Source organism: Helianthus annuus, chromosome 9 (genome assembly GCF_002127325.2).
Source record: "Helianthus annuus cultivar XRQ/B chromosome 9, HanXRQr2.0-SUNRISE, whole genome shotgun sequence".
Lineage (NCBI taxonomy): Eukaryota > Viridiplantae > Streptophyta > Magnoliopsida > Asterales > Asteraceae > Helianthus > Helianthus annuus.
In genome coordinates, this window is record NC_035441.2 from 117,070,843 (window position 1) to 117,084,199 (window position 13,357).

The following is a 13,357-nucleotide window of genomic DNA, read 5'->3' on the forward strand; positions in this document are numbered from 1 at the left end:
TCCTGTTATAGGAATGGAATTTACTTCCCTAGAGCAAGCATATGTTTTTTTATCAGACATATGCCAAGAAGTCAGGGTTCGCTGCTCGAAAAGGAGGTGAACACCATAGTGGTGGTATTATCAAGACTAAATACTTTGTGTGTTCAAAGGAGGGGCATAAACCTTTGGCTTTTGATGATCCTTATTCGAAGTTGTCTAAGCCATATAAAAGTAGGAACAGACCGACTATTCGAACTGGGTGTAAAGCTCAAATTAAGCTTTGTTCGACGGATGGGGTGTTGTATAAGGTTGATAAGTTTGTTCAAGCGCATAATCATTCATTCGTGTGCCCCAGAGATATGCATTTATTACCGGCTTATAGGCATCTGTCCGAAACACAAGAAGAGATGATATGGGATCTTGGTACATTGAATCTTGGGCTAGTGAAAGCGTTCAATATAATGAGACAAAGATACAGAGGTTTTGAAAATGTTGGCGCAACTAAAGACGATTGCAAGAATTTTAGAGCTAGGATACATAGCTATATAGGAGAGTATGATGCAGATATGGTTATAAATAGGTTGACCGATAAAAAGCAGTTTATGGTTGATTATTCATTTGTACATTCAGTCGATGAAAACAAGCGATTAACTGGCCTGTTCTGGGCCGATGGTTTGTGCAAACGTAACTATGCTGAGTTTGGAGACGTCATATCGTTTGATGCTACATTCAAAACCAACAAGTTAGTATTCAATTTAATGTTTTAACTTTTTTTTGTATAATTTTGTTGTTTTTTTATTCAATTTTTTTCATCATTTTGAAGGTATAAAATGGTTTTTGTACCCTTTACTGGTATTGATAACCATTGTTGGTGTGACACTTCGGGTTTTCCCGAGCAACCATTTCTGTATTCAACCTACTTGTATATATAAGCGCGAGTTATATTAAATGAAAGTTTGTGAACATCGTGGCGTGCTAATTGAGATAACATGTACGTGTATGTATATATATATATATATATATGTGTATGAGTGTGTATATATAATTGATAAGGGAGTCGCAACCATGAGTCAACTCGAAACCCTTGGTCTCGAGTGAACAGTACACATATTAAGGGCCGGTTGCCGGTTTGGATTGGGCCATATGGAAGCCCAAGTCGCAACCACACCCTAACCTACTCGTGACACTATATAAACCGACCCTCCCCTCCCTTAACCATTTTTACAACACTCCTCTCACACCCTCCTCTCACACTTAAACCCTAAAACCCTACAAACACCCACATTCACCATCATCCTCTCATTCCCTCTTGAACTCTACCGGAGACCACACTCCTCGGATCAAGCCGACAACGTCAAGCTCTCGAACACAAGCTCTCACTCTCACACGGGACACTTGGAACTTCCTTCAACCACTTTCCATACCTCCATATCCATCCGGTTAGTTTGTGGGTGTATGTCTATATAATTGATAAGTGCTAGAGTCTTTAAATGAGATAAATTATGTGAAAAATATGCTTAGATGTTACGGATGAGCTTGTATGAATTAAATGATGGATTTATGCCAAGAAATGATAGAGATCTTGTTTTCATGGTATTCTTGCTAGTTGCCTTGATAGTTAGATCATGTGTTGATAATTTTGATGACCTTAGTGATTGCATAACTACATATTATTCTTGATAATAGTTTCGGATAAAACAGTCTTAGTGAGAGTCAAGATAGGTTTATTTTGGCTGAAAGAATGAATATTATGATGAACAGCTTGAATGTTACATGAATATTTGAAATTCTGCTTGTTTGATCTGTTTTGGTGTATATTCAGACAACAAAACATGTTTAGTGGGAATAGTACACAAATTACATGAAAATGCAATATCATTGGATCGTACAATAGGACAGGTTCTAGAAGAACCAATGCACGAAATCGCGGTTGCGAGTCGGAACCTTTGGTTACGACTCGAGACCAGATTGTGATTCGTCGAAATCTCCTAGTTGCGACTCGCAAGCAGCACACTCGAGACCAGGCATGATGAACCGAAACCAGGGTTGCGAGTCAGCATTCCTTGGTTGCGACTCGAGACCAGGCATGATGAACCGAAACCAGGGTTGCGAGTCAACATTCCTTGGTTGCGACTCGAGACCAGGCATGATGAACCGTAACCAGGGTTGCGAGTCGGAATCCCCCGGTTGCGACTCGAAACCATGCATTACGAGTCGAAACCACCCTAGTCTCGACTGGGCTGCCTTAGTGTTATTGGGCCGAAAGACTTGTTGGGCTAACTGTTGACTGGACCGCATGTGTATCTGTTACTGTTTGTTGTGTAGATGTTAGGCAGGCCCAATAACCCAACTGTTTGTATGTTTGTATGCTAAATGTGTTTATACGTGTTACTGTACATGATTACTTGTACCCCGACCTGACCTATACTGGTAACCATGCTAGGACGTGGTGACCGGCATACTTGACCAAGTAAAATACATACCGAGCAACCCAAGGTGAGTTCACAACTTAAAAGCATGCGTCCCGGTGGTTTGGGACACGAGACTAAAACAACCCTATCCCCTTGTAAAGAGGATACCATTTACATTCCTTCCCTAGTTACTGGGAACAAACTTACTTTTCCTTCCCTTGTCATTGGGAAACCTTTTAGTTAATTACTGTTTATACGGAATGCAACCAAACGACACTAAACGCAACTCTATCACTCAAGTCCCTACTACATAATACCGATTAGTCGCCGGGGCCAGGCGAACGGGTTATTAGTTGATAGCGCTATTTAGGTTTTACCAACCTCACACCGTGCCATGGTATGGGATCGGTCGTGAACTAATGTACTCAGGCATCCGTCAATGATGATAGAACATTGACATCGGGGCATCCTGCGGAAACGCAAATGGTTACCTAGTGTTCGGTATTGGAAAAACAGTTTAGTCGCTAACTTTTGGGGTAGCTCCCCTTGGCATGTATAAACGAGTAAATTAACTGGTGAAACGAGTTTTTGGTAATTAAAACTGGACAACTAGTGAACTCACTCAGCATTATTGTTGACACCTTACTGCATGCTTTGCAGGTAACCAGTGACTGAGGAGCTGCTGCTTGGGAATGTGTAGTGTTCGCCAAAACCCGTGTGTTGGGTTTTAATTATCTTGAACCATGAACTATCTTTCTAAACTATTTGGCTTATGCTTCCGCTGTTTTGTTTAAACTTACTATCAACTTAAGCTAAGATGTTGCTAAACTACTCAAGATAACATTTTACTTTACTATTAACCAATGCTTAGTATAATTGGTGGTTGGATCCTGGTCAGTCACGCCCTCGAAGCGGGTGTTATCCGCAGGTGGATTTTGGGGGTGTGACAGATTGGTATCAGAGCCATTGGTTATAGTGAACTTGGTTTTAAAAAGGGGAAAATCTTTTTGAGAAAAACCAGACTATAACCCGTGACTTGTGACGACACTACACTCCAAGTGCAAGGCTCGACTTATCTGACCTCCTAGCTCGGACCCATATTTACTTGCTTATTTGTCTTATGCTTTCTGCTTTACTATACGTACTAGTTTGCCTGATTAGATAGATACGCCTCCCCTCTTCTATCTCCTTCTCGCTATATTGCGACATCACACTCATACTATGTTTTCTGGTTATGAAGACAATGAGTGGACGCGGACGAGGAAACGTCAACATGACCCAGGCTCAGTTCACTAACCTGCTCAACACGGTGGCTGCAGCTTTCGCAGCTCACCCTATAGGTAAGCTCGTTGTTTTAGGATGTTTAGATCCTACCGCCACATCGTCTTTTCGCCTCTAAACCTATTTCGCTTCACTCCTCACAACAGGTCAGCCTGCGCCTGTGCAACCACGTGTCTGTACCTTCAAGACCTTCATGGATTGCAAGCCTCTTCCATTCAGTGGCACTGAGGGTGCCATAGGTCTCCTGCACTGGATCGAGAAGGTCGAAGCTGTCTTCGCTGTCTGCGAGTGTCCCCCTGCTAATTGGGTGAAGTTTGCTACTGGTACTCTTGAGGGAAGCGCACTTTCATGGTGGAAGGCGCAAATTCAAATGCTTGGTTTGGAGACTGCAAACGCTACTGCATGGGAAGATTTCAAGGATATGATCAAGGAAGAGTACTGTCACAGGGATGACATCCACAAACTCGAGGACGAGTACTATGAACTCAAGATGGTTGGGTCAGAGATTGAGACCTACACCAAGCTGTCCAACGACTATGCTGCTCTTTGTCCAAACATGTCCCGACCCATGTACCGAAGGATCGAATTGTACATCAAAGGCTTAGTCCCAGAAATCAGGAGCCATGTAACCTCGGCCAACCTCACTACCATACAGCCTGTGGTCCGTCTTGCCCACAAACTCACTAACCAGGCTGTGGAAGAGGGCAGGTTGCCCAAAAGGATCAGTGCTGCGGAAGGAACTTCCAGTGATGGCAAACGAAAGTGGGATGGAAATCAGGGCAAAGATGCTAACTCTACTCAGGCCCCAGCTCAGCAAAGGAAAACTGACAACAACAAGGGCACTCAGCAACAGGGTGGCTACCGGGGAAGCTACCCTAAGTGCAACAAGTGTAACAGGCACCACAATGGGGCATGCAACAGGGGTCAGTGTCAGCGATGCCACAAGATGGGGCACGAAGCCAAGGATTGTAGAAGTCAGTTCCCAGCAAGGCAGAATCAGCAACAACCTCAACAGCAACAGCAGCAGGGAAACAACCGAGCATGTTTTAAATGCGGGGCAACAGGGCACATGCGAAAGGATTACCCTGAGCTGAATCAGAATCGCAACAACAATCAGGGAGCTGGGAACAATGAGCAAAACAACAATGCTGGAAATGGTGCAAGGGGAAGAGCTTTTGTGATTGGAGCTGGAGAAGCGAGGAACGACCCCAACGTCGTGGCGGGTAAGTTCCTACTTGATGATCGTTATGTTTCTGTGTTATTTGATTCCGGTGCCGATGCCAGTTATGTATCCCTTCGCATTAGTAAGAAACTTAAGCACCCGCCTGCATTATTAAGTTCTAAGCACGTCGTCGAGATAGCTAATGGTAGGAACATCGAGGCCACGCACGTGATCCACGACTGCACACTAGAATTGTCTGGTTACACGTTTAGTATTGATCTTTTCCCTGTCAAGCTTGGAAGCTTCGACGTCGTCATCGGTATGGATTGGTTATCCAAGCATCGCGCTGAGATCCTCTGTCAAGAGAAAGCAGTTCGCATACCTCGTCGTTCTAGCCAACCCCTCATCGTTCAAGGCAACAAAGGTGGAGAAGTCACAGGCATTATCTCGCTCCTGAAAGCCCAGAAGTGTTTACAAAAGGGGCACACCGCTATCCTAGCACTCGTCACCGACACCCACGAAAAGGAAAAGAGGATTGAAGATTTTCCTGTAGTACGTGACTATCCCGAGGTATTTCCTGAAGAACTACCTGGACTCCCTCCCCACCGTCAGGTCGAATTCCAAATCGAGCTAGCTCCTGGAGCAGCACCCATAGCTCGTGCACCGTACCGTCTAGCCCCTGCAGAACTGAAGGAACTCTCCACGCAACTACAGGAGCTATTGGATAAAGGATTTATCCGTCCTAGTTCATCACCCTGGGGAGCCCCAGTACTCTTTGTCAAGAAGAAGGATGGCACATTCCGAATGTGCATCGACTATCGCGAGTTGAACAAGGTTACCATCAAGAATCGCTACCCTCTCCCACGCATCGACGACCTATTCGATCAGTTGCAAGGATCGAGCTACTACTCCAAGATTGACCTGCGATCAGGCTACCATCAGCTGGGAGTTCGTAATGAAGACATCTCCAAGACGGCGTTCAGGACTCGTTACGGTCATTACGAGTTCCTCGTTATGCCTTTTGGAATGACTAACGCACCTGCGGTTTTCATGGATCTCATGAACCGAGTGTGCAAGCCTTACCTCGACAAATTCGTGATTGTGTTTATCGACGACATCCTGATCTACTCGAAAAGTCAAGAAGAGCATGAACGACACCTACGCCTTATCCTCGAACTCTTACGCAAGGAGCAGTTGTACGCCAAGTTCTCGAAGTGCGACTTTTGGCTTCGAGAGGTCCATTTCCTTGGGCATGTGGTAACAAGGACGGAATTCACGTCGACCCCGCTAAGATCGACTCGATAAAGAATTGGCCTACACCCAAGACTCCAACCGAAGTTCGCCAATTCTTGGGATTGGCAGGATACTACCGCAGATTCATTCAAGGATTCTCAAAGATTGCACAACCCCTCACAACTCTTACTCAGAAAGGCATTGTTTACAAGTGGAATGAAGCTCAGGAGTCGGCCTTTCAAAGGCTAAAGGATAACCTCTGTAGCGCTCCTATTCTCTCGCTGCCGGAAGGCACCGACGACTTTGTAGTTTACTGCGATGCGTCTATCCATGGGCTCGGTTGCGTGTTGATGCAACGCGAGAAAGTTATTGCCTACGCCTCTCGACAACTCAAGACGCATGAAAGAAACTACACTACGCATGATTTGGAACTGGGAGCAGTGATCTTTGCTCTTAAGATATGGAGACATTACCTGTACGGTACCAAGTGCACTATTTACACCGATCACAGGAGTCTCGAGCATATCTTTAGGCAAAAGGAATTGAACATGCGACAGCGTCGATGGGTCGAACTCTTGAATGACTACGAATGCGCCATCAAGTACCATCCGGGCAAGGCCAATGTCGTGGCAGACGCCCTCAGCCGAAAGGACACTATACCAAAGCGCGTGCGAGCATTGCAACTTACCATCCAGTCTAACCTCCCTACCCAGATCCGACATGCTCAAGTCGAAGCATTGAAGCCGGAAAACATCAGGGCTGAGTCTCTGCGAGGATCGAGCCAGCGATTAGAACAGAAGGAAGATGGCGCTTACTATGTAACAGGGCGCATTTGGGTCCCTCTCTATGGAGACTTACGTGAACTCGTGATGGACGAAGCCCACAAGTCCCGCTACTCAGTACATCCTGGTTCGGACAAGATGTACCACGACTTGAAGACTACATATTGGTGGCCTGGCATGAAGGCCCACATAGCAACATACGTCAGCAAATGTTTGACTTGCGCAAGAGTCAAGACAGAGTACCAGAAGCCAACAGGCCTACTCCAACAACCAGAAATCCCGAAATGGAAATGGGAGCAAATTTCCATGGATTTTGTTACAGGGCTACCTAGGTCTCAACGCGGAAATGATACTATTTGGGTAATAGTAGATCGATTGACCAAGTCCGCGCACTTTCTGGCTATTAAGGAAACAGACAAGTTTTCTACCTTGGCGGAGATTTACTTAAAGGAAGTAGTTTCGAGGCACGGGGTGCCAACCTCAATTATTTCCGACCGAGACGCTCGTTTTACTTCGGAATTGTGGCAAGCTATGCACAAATCCTTTGGCTCACGTTTGGACATGAGCACCGCTTATCACCCGCAAACGGATGGACAGTCTGAACGCACCATCCAGACTCTAGAAGACATGCTTAGAGCGTGTGTGATCGATTTTGGCAAGAATTGGGAGAAGCATCTACCGCTGGTAGAGTTCTCTTATAACAACAGCTACCACACTAGTATTCAGGCATCACCTTTTGAGGCATTGTACGGTCGTAAATGCCGGTCACCTCTCTGCTGGGCGGAAGTCGGTGATAGTCAAATCACGGGCCCAGAGATGGTGGTAGATACAACGGAAAAGATTGCCCAGATCAGACAACGCATGGCGGCAGCTCGTGACCGTCAGAAGAGTTATGCTGATAAGCGTAGGAAACCATTGGAATTCCAGGTCGGTGACCGGGTTCTACTTAAAGTCTCACCCTGGAAGGGTGTGGTTCGCTTTGGTAAACGGGGCAAGCTTAATCCGCGATATATCGGACCATTCGAAATTACCGAGAAAATCGGTAAGGTTGCTTATAGATTGAACCTGCCTGAGGAACTGAGTGCGGTACACAACGTTTTTCACGTATCTAATATGAAGAAGTGTCTATCAGATGAAACGCTCGTAATTCCTTTCAAGGAACTGACTATTGACGAACAGCTACACTTCACTGAGGAACCGATTGAGATCACGGATCGAGAGATCAAAATCCTCAAACGTAGCCAGATACCTCTTGTACGAGTCCGTTGGAACTCGCAACGCGGCCCAGAGTTTACCTGGGAGCGAGAAGACCAGATGAAGCACAAGTATCCCCAGTTGTTCCCAAACGAAAATCCCAGCACTGAAGCTACGGCCGAATTTCGGGACGAAATTCCAAACTAACGGGGGGGATGATGTGACACCCCGTTGAAACGTTTTCACTTACACTAGCTTACCAGTGACTGCCTTAACTTTCGGGACGAAAGTTCTTAAAACTTGGGGATAATGTGACACTTCGGGTTTTCCCGAGCAACCATTTCTGTATTCAACCTACTTGTATATATAAGCGCGAGTTATATTAAATGAAAGTTTGTGAACATCGTGGCATGCTAATTGAGATAACATGTACGTGTATGTATATATATATATATATGTGTATGAGTGTGTATATATAATTGATAAGGGAGTCGCAACCATGAGTCAACTCGAAACCCTTGGTCTCGAGTGAACAGTACACATATTAAGGGCCGGTTGCCGGTTTGGATTGGGCCATATGGAAGCCCAAGTCGCAACCACACCCTAACCTACTCGTGACACTATATAAACCGACCCTCCCCTCCCTTAACCATTTTTACAACACTCCTCTCACACCCTCCTCTCACACTTAAACCCTAAAACCCTACAAACACCCACATTCACCATCATCCTCTCATTCCCTCTTGAACTCTACCGGAGACCACACTCCTCGGATCAAGCCGACAACGTCAAGCTCTCGAACACAAGCTCTCACTCTCACACGGGACACTTGGAACTTCCTTCAACCACTTTCCATACCTCCATATCCATCCGGTTAGTTTGTGGGTGTATGTCTATATAATTGATAAGTGCTAGAGTCTTTAAATGAGATAAATTATGTGAAAAATATGCTTAGATGTTACGGATGAGCTTGTATGAATTAAATGATGGATTTATGCCAAGAAATGATAGAGATCTTGTTTTCATGGTATTCTTGCTAGTTGCCTTGATAGTTAGATCATGTGTTGATAATTTTGATGACCTTAGTGATTGCATAACTACATATTATTCTTGATAATAGTTTCGGATAAAACAGTCTTAGTGAGAGTCAAGATAGGTTTATTTTGGCTGAAAGAATGAATATTATGATGAACAGCTTGAATGTTACATGAATATTTGAAATTCTGCTTGTTTGATCTGTTTTGGTGTATATTCAGACAACAAAACATGTTTAGTGGGAATAGTACACAAATTACATGAAAATGCAATATCATTGGATCGTACAATAGGACAGGTTCTAGAAGAACCAATGCACGAAATCGCGGTTGCGAGTCGGAACCTTTGGTTACGACTCGAGACCAGATTGTGATTCGTCGAAATCTCCTAGTTGCGACTCGCAAGCAGCACACTCGAGACCAGGCATGATGAACCGAAACCAGGGTTGCGAGTCAGCATTCCTTGGTTGCGACTCGAGACCAGGCATGATGAACCGAAACCAGGGTTGCGAGTCAACATTCCTTGGTTGCGACTCGAGACCAGGCATGATGAACCGTAACCAGGGTTGCGAGTCGGAATCCCCCGGTTGCGACTCGAAACCATGCATTACGAGTCGAAACCACCGTAGTCTCGACTGGGCTGCCTTAGTGTTATTGGGCCGAAAGACTTGTTGGGCTAACTGTTGACTGGACCGCATGTGTATCTGTTACTGTTTGTTGTGTAGATGTTAGGCAGGCCCAATAACCCAACTGTTTGTATGTTTGTATGCTAAATGTGTTTATACGTGTTACTGTACATGATTACTTGTACCCCGACCTGACCTATACTGGTAACCATGCTAGGACGTGGTGACCGGCATACTTGACCAAGTAAAATACATACCGAGCAACCCAAGGTGAGTTCACAACTTAAAAGCATGCGTCCCGGTGGTTTGGGCCACGAGACTAAAACAACCCTATCCCCTTGTAAAGGGGATACCATTTACATTCCTTCCCTAGTTACTGGGAACAAACTTACTTTTCCTTCCCTTGTCATTGGGAAACCTTTTAGTTAATTACTGTTTATACGGAATGCAACCAAACGGCACTAAACGCAACTCTATCACTCAAGTCCCTACTACATAATACCGATTAGTCGCCGGGGCCAGGCGAACGGGTTATTAGTTGATAGCGCTATTTAGGTTTTACCAACCTCACACCGTGCCATGGTATGGGATCGGTCGTGAACTAATGTACTCAGGCATCCGTCAATGATGATAGAACATTGACATCGGGGCATCCTGCGGAAACGCAAACGGTTACCTAGTGTTCGGTATTGGAAAAACAGTTTAGTCGCTAACTTTTGGGGTAGCTCCCCTTGGCATGTATAAACGAGTAAATTAACTGGTGAAATGAGTTTTTGGTAATTAAAACTGGACAACTAGTGAACTCACTCAGCATTATTGTTGACACCTTACTGCATGCTTTGCAGGTAACCAGTGACTGAGGAGCTGCTGCTTGGGAATGTGTAGTGTTCGCCAAAACCCGTGTGTTGGGTTTTAATTATCTTGAACCATGAACTATCTTTCTAAACTATTTGGCTTATGCTTCCGCTGTTTTGTTTAAACTTACTATCAACTTAAGCTAAGATGTTGCTAAACTACTCAAGATAACATTTTACTTTACTATTAACCAATGCTTAGTATAATTGGTGGTTGGATCCTGGACAGTCACGCCCTCGAAGCGGGTGTTATCCGCAGGTGGATTTTGGGGGTGTGACAGTTGGAATGTGACGCTTGGAGCTGGGTTGCTAGCATCTGAAAGCATTGAATCATACAAATGGCTGTTACAATCATTTTTGGACTCATTTGGTAAGCAGCCGAAGGTGGTCGTCACTGATCAGGACCCGGCGATGAAACAAGCTATCGAGGCAGTGTTCGATAAGAGTAGGCACAAATTATGTATGTGGCACATAATGAAGATAGTTGCCGATAAGGTTAGACACAACTACAACTTGCGTTATTACTATTACAACCGGCGTAATAACTATAAAGATTTCTGATTTTTATATGCACTTGTACAAAAAGTTCATCATGCGTTATTATTTCCTACACTCATTTAAAAAAAAGTGTGAATAATTATTAAGATTTCTGATTTTTGTTCATTCCAATCCTTTGTTTTAATAGGTGGGACATGAGTTGTGTAACAACGAAGACTTCAAAAGACGTATGTGTGACATTGTATGGACTGATTCGATTGCGCCAGAAAAGTTTGAGAGAGAATGGAAACTGATAATGATTAAATTCGGTCTAACCGATAATAAATGGATTGACGATATGTTTGGCATGAGATCTTCGTGGATTCCAGCTTTCTATGGTCATGAGCCTACGTCTGGGCTCATGCGGACCACCTCCAGATCAGAGAGCGAAAACCATTTTTTCTGTCAGGTGGCGAATTCTCAACTTACCCTTATTGAGTTTTTAACCACTTTGATGGTGCAATGGACGTGCAAAGATTCAACCATCGGAAAAATGACCATATTTCTAGAAATACAACCCCAGATAACTGGTCTGAAACTACCTTAGAGGATGATGCTATGAAAATTTACACCAGGTCCATCTTTGCTGATCAACAGGCAGAGTTATATGGAACACTGTCTGAGTGTCTTCCTATGGAGACTAAAATCAAGGAACCATTCTTGAAGATAAGTATGAAGGATTGGAAAGCCCGCGCTGACGGTTTATTAGAGGTAACACTATCTATACTAGATAACATGCGTTATTACATAACAACGTGCGTTTTTTCATTGATTTTTAGTTTTCAATTTTTTTATTTAGGTTTGTTTCAAGAAGGGGGAGGATGTAATTGCATCATGCAGTTGTCGCAGGTTTGAACAATGTGGATTGTTGTGCAAACATATATACTTTGTGTTTAAGATGTTCAAATTTAAAGAAATTCCCAACAAGTACGTTATGAGAAGATGGACCAAAGATGTGGTACCAAATGATCTAAATAACACATTTGATTTAAGTGTTGATGATAATGATGGGCATAAAAAGGCCAAAGAGGTTGCGTATGAGATAATGCAGACCGGAGAGTATCTTATTGGTAACTTGATGAGAGATTTTGATCATCTAGTTATAGTCAGGGACCGAATGAGGGAGATGAAATAAATGGTTGATGAACTTCGCATAACCAAACCCATCGACCCTAAGTTTGATAGATATTCAAGGTTAATCGGTTACGAGAAACCGAACACTGATGTTCCACCTACAGTCCGCGTGCCAACCGGTATTAGAAACAAAGGTTGCGGTTCACATAAGCGGATTAAATCAAAAAAAGAAAAGATGGTTAGTCTAAAAGGAAAGAGAAGTCGTACATGCAGTGTTTGCAATACCAAAGGTCATGATATCCGAACTTGTTCAGTTTTAAAGGGTCAAGCTAGTGCTGCCGATAAGAAGGGGAAGAAAAGAAGAGTAATTCAGTTGGAGATTGATCCTGGTTTAGTAGATGAAGAGTACGAGGAGGCAGAAACTGGTGAGGGAGAGGAGGAGTATGAGGAGGTTGACAAAGCAGATGATAGTGATTCTGAATGGGAAGAGCTAAACGACGACGACGAGTAATTTTTAAACCACAAATGCATACATTTAATCATGGGTTTTTTCATGCCTTTTTAAAGAAACAACTTTATGTGATATGTGATCTTGACATTTTAACATGCGTGATTTTAAGACCAAAATCATAAATATACAAGACTATCTTGATGCGTGATTATGTATACCCATCTGATGCGTGATTATGTATACCATCTGAACTGACCCTTTTTTATCCCTGTTCAATATGCACATGCGTTATTTTAAGACCATTTTGATGCGTGATTATGTAAACCATCTGAACTGATCCTTTTTTTTACCCCTTTTCAATATGTAGATGCGTTATTTTACTGTATTGGTCCTTAACCTAAAATCATAAATATACAAGACTGTCTCAAATGGAGATCTCAAATGACCATTTAACCCCTCTCTAACATTTTGTACAACCATAACCCCAGTTCACAGCTATTTCAACCAAAAACATACCCAAACACAGATCACTTTTTCATAACTAGCGTCTTTAAATGTAACATGCGTGATAATATTTAACATGACTTTTTCATATAAATAACGCCAAAAACACCATACATAGATTCCTGAAAAGGTATCAAAACATGTTAAAAGTAAGCCTACATGATTTTCCTAAATATATCCACATATCAGTTTCTATTGCCAAAAACCACCATAGCTATAAGTTTTCAAAATACCA

At 43.4% G+C, this 13,357-nt stretch overlaps 1 protein-coding gene across 2 annotated transcripts; it reads left to right on the plus strand.

Moving 5' to 3' along the window:
* Positions 1–353: 353 nt before the first annotated feature.
* On the plus strand, positions 354–12,750 carry LOC110878296 (protein FAR1-RELATED SEQUENCE 7-like). Of its 2 annotated transcripts, XR_002557813.2 has the most exons (4): positions 354–721; positions 10,870–11,051; positions 11,242–11,804; positions 11,893–12,750. XR_002557813.2 is itself a non-coding variant. In XM_022126573.1 (3 exons), exons 2-3 carry the CDS (start codon positions 11,556–11,558, stop codon positions 12,226–12,228), a joined length of 585 nt encoding a protein of 194 aa, XP_021982265.1. In that variant the 5' UTR covers positions 10,843–11,051; positions 11,242–11,555; the 3' UTR covers positions 12,229–12,750. The 2 variants fall into 2 exon arrangements, 1 of the variants encoding a protein (XP_021982265.1); XM_022126573.1 differs by lacking the exon at positions 354–721 and having other exon boundaries at positions 10,843–11,051.
* The last annotated feature ends 607 nt before the right edge of the window (positions 12,751–13,357 follow it).